The sequence below is a fragment of the Amblyraja radiata genome, chromosome 21 (assembly GCF_010909765.2).
Source record: "Amblyraja radiata isolate CabotCenter1 chromosome 21, sAmbRad1.1.pri, whole genome shotgun sequence".
Classification (NCBI taxonomy): domain Eukaryota; kingdom Metazoa; phylum Chordata; class Chondrichthyes; order Rajiformes; family Rajidae; genus Amblyraja; species Amblyraja radiata.
The window spans coordinates 19,935,202-19,947,648 of NC_045976.1; the positions used below are offsets into that span (position 1 = coordinate 19,935,202).

Here is a 12,447-nt window from a genome sequence, read left to right on the forward strand (position 1 = left end):
GCATTCTGTCTTATCCATGTGTTTTGGGGAAATTCAGGTGGCATTTCAAGATCAGATCTTCATGGGACCATCTGATGTTGTATAGCAAGGAAGTAGGTATGTTGTAAGTGATAGGAGAAGAATCAGGCCAATCGGCCCATCTAGTCTACTCTGCATTGCATCAGTCTTTGGGAAGAGAATCAGGCACACAGTATACCAATGTAGCAATAAGGAGGAAATCATTTGTGCCGTCTCGTCTATCATTGCCATGCCCATGACTCTTCTCCCTACCCATCATAACCAGGATTCTTATGCAACCCTGGTGTCAGCTCCCCATCTCCCCAGTCCTGGGTGATGATCCCTATCATGAAAGATGGTCATGGGGTTGATTTGTAGATGTCCTTGTCATGCTTGATTAGATGGCATGCACAGATGTAACATGTCACCATATCTCTTTAAGATATGAAAGGAGAACTTTTCAGCCCATTGTGTATACGATGTTCATATAAAAAAAAACAATTTCCCACTAGTTTTCCCTGTTACCTGATCTCCCCACATTCCCGTTCATACCCCCGCCCCCCCCCCCCCCCCCCATCCCTCGCCAATCCACCCCCCCCCACCCACTACATTCTACCACTCATCTACACACTGGGGACAATAAACCTACCAAACTGAGAAAGAATGCCAGGAGAGTCATGCAGGACAGAACCAGGTCCTTTTGTGTCCAACTTGCACAAGCCGATCTTGGAGAGTAACCCAGGCAGTCACGGTGAGGGCATGCAATTTCAGTCAGAGTGAGCCAAATGTAAGGGGTGTAGGATTTGAAATAATGGTGAGAGCACTAGTTGGACAGAGATGATGTGTGTTAGTGTGCTACAGTGAAGCAATGGAGGGCATGTTAATGAGTGCTGGAACTAAAGGAGTGTAAGGTGCCGGCAGAGAGGATGGCAATCTTGCTCAATAATTAGAAGATCCCTTAAACCTTTGAATTCATGCCATGAACAGGCAGGGTCTGCATTCTCTTCTTTGCCCCCTGAATACCACAGAACACAAAGCTGTTTCTACCCCTTTTAGGAACAGCATCTTCTTCCTCTCATAGAAACATAGAAAAAAGGTGCAGGAGTAGGCCATTCGGCCCTTCGAGCCTGCACCGCCATTCAATATGATCGTGGCTGATTATCCAACTCAGTATCCTGTACCTGCCTTCTCTCCATACCCCCTGATCCCTTTAGCCACAATGGCACATCTAACTCCCTCTTAAATATAGCCAATGAACTGGCCTCAACTCAACTACCTTCTGTGGCAGAGAATTCCAGAGATTCACCACTCTCTGTGTGAAAAATGTTTTTCTCATCTCGGTCCTAAATGATTTTCCCTTTATCCTTAAACTGTGACCCCTTGTTCTGGACTTCCCCAACATCGGGAACAATCTTCCTGCATCTAGCCTGTCCAACCCCTTAAGAATGTTGTAAGTTTCTATAAGATCCCCCCTCAATCTTCTAAATTCTAGCAAGTACAAGCCGAGTCTATCCAGTCTTTCTTCATATGAAAGTTCTGACATCCCAGGAATCAGTCTGGTGAACCTTCTCTGTACTCCCTCTATGGCAAGAATGTATTTCCTCAGATTAGGAGACCAAAACTGTACGCAATACTCCAGGTGTGGTCTCACCAAGACCCTGTACAACTGCAGTAGAACCTCCCTGCTCTTACACTCAAATCCTTTTGCTATGAATGCTAACATACCATTCGCTTTCTTCACTGCCTGCTGCACCTGCATGCCTACTTTCAATGACTGGTGTACCATGACACCCAGGTCTCGTTGCATCTCCCCTTTTCCTAATCGGCCACCATTCAGTTAAAGTCTACAATCATCCAGTGTCCTGAACATCATCAGAAAACTCTGGTGCCCTTTCAGTTCTTGCTACATCCCCATGTCTGAGCACAGGGGAGCTTTCTCTTTGCCTGCAGCCAGCGTGCGCTTCTTCTTTAAGAAGTGGTAGCTGACCTTAACCGAGTTCAAACACACAACCTTCAGTCCCTATAATTCCCAACAGACAGCAATAACGTAACAGGCTGGCAAAAAATGAATATTGCACACTGCCCTGGAGACTACAAATAACAGAACAAGTCCAATGTCTGCCAATATCAAATGCCGAGGCCAGCAACCAAATTCTGCTTTTACTGCAAAGTGGTTGTGGACTTTTCCCGATGTTTTGAGGATTGAGGATCCTTCTTCTGTACAACCAAAATCAATTATTACTTGAGCACATTTTTAATGTTAACCATATTAATGTTGTGGATTCACAGGATAATGGTGCAAGATATTTGTGAATGTGATATTCAGCAGTGGTTGGAGCTTAGTTGTGCTGGGGATGATCATGATCTTTATTAGTTCCTGAACTGCAGCTACTGTTAATATTTTACGAGGTTGTAAAGTGATGGGGTTAATGTGATTTTACCACCTCCAAACCACCCATTGACAAGACAGATGCTTGGCAGCCAACTGACTTCAAAGAGATATGGTGTCTATTTATATATTATGTGTTGGAAGGAACTGCAGATGCTGGTTTAAACCAAAGATAGACACAAAAAGCTGGAGTAACTCAGCGGGACTCTTCCCTTTATCATCGTTACTTTTTTACATATCTTTCAGTCATTGTTCTATATCTCTCTACATCATCGTCTATATCTCTCGTTTCCCTATCCCCTGACTAGTCTGAAGAAGAGTCTCGACCCAAAACGTCACCCATTCCTTCTCTCCAGAAATGCTGCCTGTCCTGCTGAGTTACTCCTGCTTTTTGTGCCTATTTATATATTCCATTGGGACTAGGAACCCCAGGTATAACCTGCTTTACAGGTTTAATGCATGGACCATGGGAATCCTAGTAGCTCAAAGTTGAGGACAGCTTTGGGAAAAACACACACATTTAGCTCATGTGCCCAGAAGAGCATGAGTGCTTTCCCCACTGAATTACTCTTCCTCCCAATGTTGAACTATTTCCCTACTTTTAAACTCCCTGATAAGGATTAGTTATTAAAACTCTCTGAATCAATGAATCTTTTCCTACACTCCTCCCCAGTACAGGCAACCTTCTGCACTTCCACCTACACAACAGAGGTTTCCTTATTTGCTAATGGGGCTGTGGCTTCCTCCTAGAATTCCTCTTTTTTGAGGTGATTCTGTTTTTCAAAGGGGGCTTCACACCCAGACAGTCACAATCAAAACTCCCCTTTCTTTACCATGTATTCCACCTAATATATATCAGCAAAGGAACCTTCTCCTCAAAGTATCAAGGACTAGCTCATCGAGAGCTGCAGCTTGCAAGTAAAAAAAGGTATTTAACACCTAAAAGATAAATCAATTATTATTGGGAGATGTATTATTATTTGATTTTTTCTTTTTCATTTAATGCCTTATTTTGGAAATTACAACTTTCAGTGTCAAGAAGAAGAATTTTCCAAAAAGAGTATGAATGATGTGATGAGTTGTGTTTATTAATGACAGGTACTGATTGGCTGGGCATTCTGAATTTTGTAAGTATCTTCCTTTATATATTTTCTGCTGTTTTGGGAAATGGAACTTATGTTTATGGCAGAGATAAGTATGAGGTAAATATTAGATGCTTGCACAAAACAACTGAAATGCAAGGTTGAATTGATTTTAAGAGGTGGTTTGGTCACTGACAGCTTCAGTTTTGCCTGTTTTTGTGTCTGCTGAAGAATAACATTTTCATGGAGCAAATGTACTTTCATCACCTTATTACAGAATTATAAAAGGTGTTCTTTCCCATAATTCTTTATTTCATTATTGAAGTAAAGTAAACGTCATCAGTAGTAAGTTAAAATGCTTTATGACATGCGGCCATTATTTCTGCCAAGCCCAAAGGTAACAAGGAAATTGGAGGACAAGGAAAAGGTAACCACCAGAAATTGGAGGAACAGCTCCTCATATTCCGCTTGGGAAGTCTGCATCCTGGTGGCATGAACATTGAATTCTCCCAATTTTGTTAGCCCTTGCTATCTCCTCCCTTTCCTATCTCTCCCTCAGCCCTCGGGCTCCTCCTCTTTCCTTTCCAGTCCAGTCCAGTGCTTATCTCAGTCATTGCACTTATGGTACAAATATTGGGGCCATTCTTATTTGCATTGGCAACTTGACCTGAAACAGTATTTGCAAAACCTTCCAGTAAAAATCCAGTCAGTACCAATTGAAATACTATGGGCAAAATGATTAAATATTGTGCAGAATGAAGGGGAGTATGTAGTTTTAATGTTTAAAAAAAAAATGTATTTGACTTACATACTTCAAATCGTGCCAATTGATGTCATTCCTCAGTAATGCTGGACAGTTCCAGATTAAAAATATACAAAATAAGTTATATCCTCTCCAGCCCTTTCCGGGAATGATAACATTCAAGAGCTTGAAACTGAATGATATTTTACATGATATGATGAATATCTCCATTAAACTGCACACCCATTAATTAGCTAAGATTTGTCAATCCTAATGGTCCTCTCTTCATAAATAAAAGTTGTGGTGTAAATGCTCCATTGCATACTGATATTCTATTGTGTGGGTGCTTTAGACATCATGCCCCAAGGAAGTTACTACCAAAAATAAAAGAGCGTTTGAAGGAAATGCTTAATTGTTGTTTATTCAAAGTACTGCATAAAATAGTCGCTGACAAACTGACCACTATTATTTGACCGTATAGTAGTCACCATTGATTATTCAAACAAATGCAAAACTTCAAAGGGGAACAATTAACGTATGTTCCATTATTGCTTTATTATCAACATCATACAAATCATCACTTAAATAAAAAAGTTTTTTATAATAAAAAGTAGTTGTATATGCATATAAATATAAATATTGACAGCAATAATTTAAATAAATAGATAATTCAGAGTAGGCAGTATAATTTCACCCACGAGATTCACCTACTTTATTTGCAGAGGGAGTGATTCAAGTCTTTTGCATATGTGAAATGAAAGGCATGTACAGGTACATTGTCCTTCTCATCTCAACCTGTGAAATTTGGTAAGAAGGTAAGAAGGCCAATAAACCCATTTGATTTTTGAAGGGAGTCAATCAGCTAGATCTGCCTCCTTTGAGAACCAGGACTCCAAGTGGTCCTGGGTTGGCCTTAAGTACAGTATACTGGATTGCAAATAGACATTTGACACAGTTACACACAAAAAAAAACAATGAAATCAAATATTTAAGGTAAATTGCAGGAATGGAAAATAAATATGTTGAAGAGTAAAATGCAGCCAATGCTGGTTGGGGGGGTTATGTGGGTGATGGAGAAGGACTGTGAGGTGTTGAGGTCTCATTGTTGAGACCAAGACCATTGCGGATTGACATCAACAAGCTGCCGCCAGTAACTCAAGGCACAGTGGACACATTTTCCAAAGCTATCAAGAGATTGTAATGTTATTGGAAGGAATTTGAGGCAGTGTGCTACTTGAGGCACGGAATTCAATACAGGCCAGTGTAAACTAATGCATGGAGGAAAAGACAAATAGGTGATACATAAATTCTACAAATGGTTTTAAAGTCAACATGAATCAAGCCCCAAAATATCTCAATGTCTTATTAAAGACATTAAAGGCTAGACATTGAATATTTCACCTCGTTCATAAAGAATATTCCAGAGAAAGTCCTGGTTAATCAACAGGTTGCTTTGGTTGGTGTATCTTGGTCATTTCTAGTTACTGGGATAAGGATGATCCCCAAATCCTGAGGCAATGCCGTGAGAGGGTGTGAGGGCAGAGAAGGGAATAAAGACTCCAGAAACACGGAAAGGAAATATCTGAAAGATGGCCTTACACAGAGGTAAGTAAATCAAGTATGGAAAGGTTGAGTAATACTTTAAACAGTTTGAGCAGGTGGATGGATTTGGTCTAAAATGGCAAAGGGTGTTTTTTTAATTTCTCCATAGAAAATTCGAACAATATAATCAATAGAATTCCAAGGAGAGTAGTGGAAGTGAGAATCTTGGAACCAGTAATATAAAAGTGAATATTCCGATGTGGTCTGTGGTCCTGTGGAGGGATTAACTAGGAATGGCTTCCATCCACTGTCATGGCTTTGTCATCTTCTGCCCTAACCTTGCCACCAACTCTTCATTTACCTACTCTTACTTTCCAATTCATGAACTGTGCGCCTTGCACAGCAATAAATAAATAGAACGGAACACAAGAAACAGTGCTTTGAGTCAATGTCACCGCGGGATGGGTCTCTCAACGCGACCGGAGAGTCCCGTTAGCCCCTGCTACTTCTGGACAACTTCGGGCTCGCCTGCTGCCCGGACCTCATGCCAAAGGGGTCGGTGTCGTTCGTCTCTCTCTCCGAGCTCCGCCTGCTGTACGTTGCCGTCGGCAACTCGTTTTCTCTCGGCAAAAACATGGAAAGGGGGGGAAGTTCTCTGTTGGGGACGTATGGGCGCTTCTCCAGGCTTAGACTTAGCACCTTCTTGTGCCTGGGCGAGTGGTACACGTTGTAAAATGTTTCCAACTGCTCCTCGTTGAAGTTACAATCATCTTCGCGGTAGGTTGTCTGTGCATGAAAGAGAGGGAGAGAGATTAGCGACCGGCTCCTGCATTCAGTTCTGGGTGGCCTCTTACTGCAAAGGACGTGGAACAGTGGGGAGATTTCCAGGAATCGTCCCTGTACCGCGGGAATACGGTTACAAGGTTGTCGAAACTGGGGGGGGGGGGGGGGGGGGGCCACGTCCTTCTGAAGAAGAGAAGACGGACTGAAGTAAGTAAAATGAGAGGGGGCGAAGATAGAGCCTGTGACTCTTGGTGAAGGGGTGACAGGTGTAACACAAAGAGCTAGAGGATGAAGAGAGGCATGAGGAGTGACTATTTCAAGCGGCGGGGATGTTGGAAATCTGAAGATAGACACAAAAAGCTGGAGTGACTCAGCGGGACAGGCAGCATCTCTGGAGAGAAGGAATGGGTGACGTTTCGGGTCGAGACCCTTCTTCAGACTAGTCAGGGATAAGGGGAACGGGAGACGTGGACGATAATGGAGAGAGAAAAAGAACAATGAATGAAAGATATGCAAAAAAGTAACGACGATAAAGGAAACAGGCCATTGTTAGCTGTTTGTTGGGTGAAAACGAGATACCTTGTGCGACTTGGGTGGGGGAGGGATGGAGAGAGAGAGGGAATGCTGGGGTTACTTGAAGTTAGAGAAATCAATATTCATACCACTGGGCTGTAAACTGCCCAAGTTGCCGTGAGATGGAAACAGGTTCCTTTGTGGCATTTAGAGAGAAGTGGGTAGGTATTAGAGGGAGAGGTGTGCATGGCCGTGGACGATGGGGCTAATGGGTTGTTCTGTTGGGACGCGTGGATGATGGACCGAATGGCTGCTCCTGTGCTTTAACAGGTCTACAGGGATAAGCTGTGATTTCCATTCAGAATCCCAGGGAAAGCATGCTTCGGGGGAAGTGGGATCCTCGTGTTCAAAACCCGGGGCCCAGACAGTCTCCTGCAACCAGAAGGCGGGACTCACCGATCCGAAGATGCTTCCCTCGGTGTCCATGCACAGGTACTGGTCCGTATTCACGCCTCGGATCACCACCTGGCCCCGCTCCACTGCTTTGATCTCCAGTAGAGCTGCAACCAAAAAAATCAGCCTCGTATTGCTGACGGCTCTGTAATGTAACCGAGGGAGCGAGCTGGAGACCAGTCCCACATCCCTCATCATATTCTACCCTTTGACAAGGCGTTAAGGAGGACTACGGTTGAAGAGGCAGATTTGCAGGGCTGTGGAATTGGGGGCAATTGGAGGACACTTTCAAAAATACAGCACAGTAAGACTGGCCGAATGGCCTTTATCTGTGCTATATCGTTGAGTCAGGGGTGATGTGAGAAATTGCACCCCAGTACTTTCCACAGATCGCCTCCTCCTCTCAACTATCCCGCCACTTGGTCCCCTTGTCATTCCACAATTCCCCGAACACGTAGACAAGTGAAAGGAACGTTCAAAATCTGCGCAAATTGCCTTTGGAGAGCAATTGATAGAATTTGATGGAACCGTTCGGCTTAAACTAGAACTGAAACAAGATACATGTATTTACTGATATACTGTACAGAGTGTTTAAGAAAGAACTGCAGGTGCTGAAAAAATCGAAGGTAGACAATCTGACGAAGTGTCTCGACCCGAAACGTTGCCTATTCCTTCGCTCCATAGATGCTGTATCACCCGCTGAGTTTCTCCAGCATTTTTGTCTACCTACTGTACAGGGTGACTTGTTCTATTTATCACGGTTAGCGAACGGACAGGCGTTTCCACAATAAGTGGATTCCCAATCAGAGAGGATCCCATGGGTCTGACGATTCCAGATGGTGTGGACGTTTTTGTTAAACTACTACTTGCCCGCTAACTACATTAGACAATCTGACCGCAACATGAGTCTAGTGTGACAGTCTGTACTACATGAACAGGAGAAGCTCAAGTTCTATTCAGATTTAAAGTTATATTGTCAGGACGTGTTACAACAATCTAAGTCTGGAAGCGCAGCACTTACTGTAAAAGTTCTGGGCGTGCGAGCTGTCGATGTGTCCATCAGGGTTGATCTGCAAGTGCCTGCTATTGCCTTCCATGTACAGATGCTTGAATCGGACCTGCTGACCCCAGTCCCGCTCCAGTTGCGCTCCTGGGTCCGTCCTGACCAGAGGAGTTGGCGTGACCAGTGAAAACCCGAGGATTGCGGCGAGCTGCAGTATCAGGTGGGTAAACCAGGCGCCCATGTCTAGACCAAGGGCTGGAGCTGGGTGTGTAGAGCTCGGACCTTCTCCTGGTCAACCCCGATCGTTCTTCCGCTCCCGAACCCATGGCGCTGCTTTTAAAGTCAATCAGAAAATGACATCAGAATCACCTTAAACCCCGGCAAAAAGCCAGTGATGCGACAGCTCTGGGTCAGGCTATGGGTTTCTGCACTTGGTCCTTAGTGGGACAGTCATTTAGGAGGAGGGGAGGGGAGGGCGCTGGGGCTGCTTGCTAATTGCCATAGTTACACAGTGCCAGCCCTTCAACGTGGGCTGCATGTAGCAGGACCAACTTTAGCACGACTTTCTATTGCCGACTTTACATTCCAAGTTCACAAGCAACTTCTGGTAATCTCTGACCTGGTTACCAGCCGTCTGCTCGGCGCTCTCTCTCTCCCTACAACCAGATCACTTCTGCCCAGCCTTTTCCAAATTCTCGCCTCTGTTCTCCCAGGGCAGGTGCGGCAGCGGGTTATCGGGAGCGCACATTAACTTTAACTCTTTTATGCATCATTTTAATCTCAGGAGGTGCTCCCGTCCACGTTAACAACCAGAAGCCCTGATTTGGAGGCGTTCTCCTACCCACCCGACTGTATCCTCCCAGTTAACATCGAACAATATTTGATTTTACTAACTCCAACGCCAAGAACTTTATTTGTACATCAATTTTGTTGTAAACAGCCACTGAAATCTGCTCTTCCGATAAACCGACTCCTCCGCAAAACGATGTTATCTTTTATTTGGACGGAAAATTAAATTCAGGCCAATTTCACAACTCTTGTGATTATTAACTGGGAACAATTTATTTCACTGGATGCTTTAGTTTCTTTAATTTCCTCAGTAAAGTTGCAGCGGCACACGCCAGAAGCAGAGAGTGCCGCTTTCCGCCGGTGTTCACTTCTCTGGGCGAACCGTGCGAGATGCACGGATCTTCCCCGCATATCCCTGCAACGTGAACCTTGCTGCCTCCAGCCCGATTCTCACACTGAGGGCCACGTGTCATGCTTCCTGGAGCAGGGAATGCCGATACACAACCACTTCTCTCCCCTCACGTCCGACGTGTGAGCCGCTGGAGTTCTGCGGACGCGTGTGTCATTTCCAGAAACGTGGAATGGGTGGCAGAGATTCCGGGAAAGTCAATTATATCAACGGTCACCCGAGGTCTGCAGCGTGGAAGCACGTAAAGACATGTTTCGCACGAACTCAGCGTAAAGTTCTTACGAGTGGATGTCTACCCACTTTTTTTTTTAAGGTTTCTACATTAAATATACTCGATTCCGATCATTTGAAACGTTTGTTGTGCACTTTTAAGTGGACCATCTCATGAAAAGATGTGAACAAGTAAACGCATGTTTCAAAGCAGAAGTAGTTAAATGTGGAGGAAAATGGGTAGGAGGCGTTTCGGCTCGGGACCCTTCCTCAGAGTCTGAAACATCCTCCACAGATGCCGCCTCGTCTGCTGAGTTCGGCCAGCGCTTTATTTTTTAATTCAAGATTCCAGCATCTGCAGTCTCTCCTGTCTCCAGGTGCAGTTTAACTCTTCCATCTGCGAAGGATTTAAAATTCTTTCGGACTTCCAATCGACTTTAGTCAAATCAATTGGCCGTGATGAATCAAGAAATGCAATGAAAATGTCTCGGGCTTTGAAGTATTTTTGAGCAAAATATCAATTATTGCATGAAAAGTTTGGACATTATGAAAAATCCTTTTGAAAAGTCATTTTAAAGTTGCTCTGTAAATCATTCGGGAAGGTGAGTTACTCCACAGCGAGTAAGACATTACAATCTCCACAAGGGGACGCACTCACCCTGGTGCCGGTCCATTCCACATTCCCCAATCCCAACAAAAGCCCCCAGGTTCTTGGTGTGTGTCACTGCAAACCCACCTCCCCACCAACTACCCCCATCTCCTCAGAAAAGTTGATCTCCGACAATCATTTCAAGAAATCTAAAAGAAAAAAGGGGGGAAAACGACTTGGTTACATTTTCGGTATCATTGTATATCTTAACATTGAAACAGCTTGGCAACCAAACCTCTTCACATTTCTGGCTGTGATACCGGTCAGTCTGGTACTAAGGTTGCCTCATGTTGCGGCATAGGAAACAAACATTCTATACTGCAGCTGGTCAGTGCACTTTTAAAGCTCTCACTGTGATACTTTGCAGGAAAGTAAGAAGAGTATTTTGCATTACACAACACCTTGCATTTAAAGTGAATCACTTGAGGTATGACTTACTGGGCAAGTATGCACTTCACCAGAACCACCTGAACACTGCCTCACTGTTCAACATGCGCCGGTTCTCCGAAACTCTAACAATCCGTAACGCCTGGCAGTAAATATAAGAAAATAAATTGTATCAAATGGCTACCTCTGTAGACATGGAATCTATATTGACCCGAATGCAAATAAGTTACAGAGCGCGATGAACTCAATGAATGGGGAACAGTCCCAAGGGCGAGATAGCCAACTCATTTCCTCTGTTCTGGAGAAAATTATTGCCATGAATTTAGAAATCTGCTACAGCAAGGTACAGCAAAATCAAATCAATTCGAGATTTTTTTAAAAATATGTGGCATTTCTTTAAAAGCCAAATAATGTTAAATTTCAGTGATATAGTTAATTCTATTGTGCAAGTCAGATTCATATAACAAACTACAGTAAAAACTGTCTTTCAACGATTAGGATCGATTTCTAAACTGCATTCTGAGTCAAACTTCAGCGGTGATATGATTCTGAGATGCCAGGTGTGAGACTATTATACAGAGAGCAGATATCAATCGGAATCACAGTACAATACAACATGCAGAAAATCTTCCCCAAAATGGATTGGTACGAAATTTTTTTAGCCAAGCATTTTGCGGTATTACACCATTGGCGGAAAAGTTAGTGAGGAACCTAGGGATCATGGAAATACCGTAATTGCAAGAGAGCTGGGTTGAGAAATAGACAAGTATTGTCCAGGGTGCTGATGAGGTCACACCTGGAGTTCTTGTTCAGGAAATAATATTTTGGATTGGAGGTAACCCAGCTAATTCCTGGGATGAGAGGGTTGTCTGTCACGGATGGCTAAAACATAGATCTACCTTCTCTGGAGTTTAGAAGAATAAGGGGTGACATCTTACTGGAACATAGAAGATCCTGAGGGGGGATGAGTGTGTAGATGTCAAGGAAGGATCTGGAATGAGTGGACATGATTCCAAGAGGGGAGCATGGTCATTTAAAGTGAGGAGAGTGGGGATTCAGAGTCACTGTCATCGAGTCATTGGTTCTTGGAAACAGGCTCTTCTGCCCAACTCGTCCATGCTGCCCATGATGCCCCATCTGAGCCAGTCTCATTTGTCCGTGTTTGCCCCAAGTCTCTCTCAACCTTTTCTATGTACCTATCCAAATGTCTTTTAAATGTTGTATTGTACCTGCTTCAACCACATCATCTGACAACACATTCAATATATGTACCACCCTCTGTGTGAAAAGTTGCCTCTTGAGTTCCTATTAAATCTTTCCCTCCTCACCTTAAGCTTCTTGATTCCCCTACCCTGGAAAACACTGTGTGCATTCACCCCTATCTCTGTCCCTCATCATTTTATGCACCTCAGTAAGATCACCCCTCATTAGCTGCAAGGAATATACTCCTAGCCTGCTCAATCTCTTCCTGTAACTCAATACCTTGAGTTTGGCAACAT

General features: G+C 43.8%; 1 protein-coding gene across 1 annotated transcript; it reads right to left on the reverse strand.

The window, feature by feature from the left end:
- Positions 1-5,908: 5,908 nt before the first annotated feature.
- On the reverse strand, positions 5,909-9,046 carry fgf23 (fibroblast growth factor 23). The gene is made up of 3 exons (XM_033039728.1): positions 8,523-9,046; positions 7,505-7,608; positions 5,909-6,538 (listed from the first exon to the last, which is right to left on the reverse strand). Exons 1-3 carry the CDS (start codon positions 8,743-8,745, stop codon positions 6,245-6,247), a joined length of 621 nt encoding a protein of 206 aa, XP_032895619.1. The 5' UTR covers positions 8,746-9,046; the 3' UTR covers positions 5,909-6,244.
- Positions 9,047-12,447: the final 3,401 nt, after the last annotated feature.

Excerpts from the sequence above, each read along its gene's own strand:
- fgf23 (XM_033039728.1), bottom strand. The coding sequence starts at position 8,745 with ATGGGCGCCTGGTTTACCCACCTGATACTGCAGCTCGCCGCAATCCTC. Across the intron at positions 7,609-8,522 it reads GCACGCCCAGAACTTTTACA|CTCTACTGGAGATCAAAGCA; the intron begins GTAAGTGCTGCG and ends TTTTGGTTGCAG. Across the intron at positions 6,539-7,504 it reads AGGGAAGCATCTTCGGATCG|ACAACCTACCGCGAAGATGA; the intron begins GTGAGTCCCGCC and ends TTTCATGCACAG.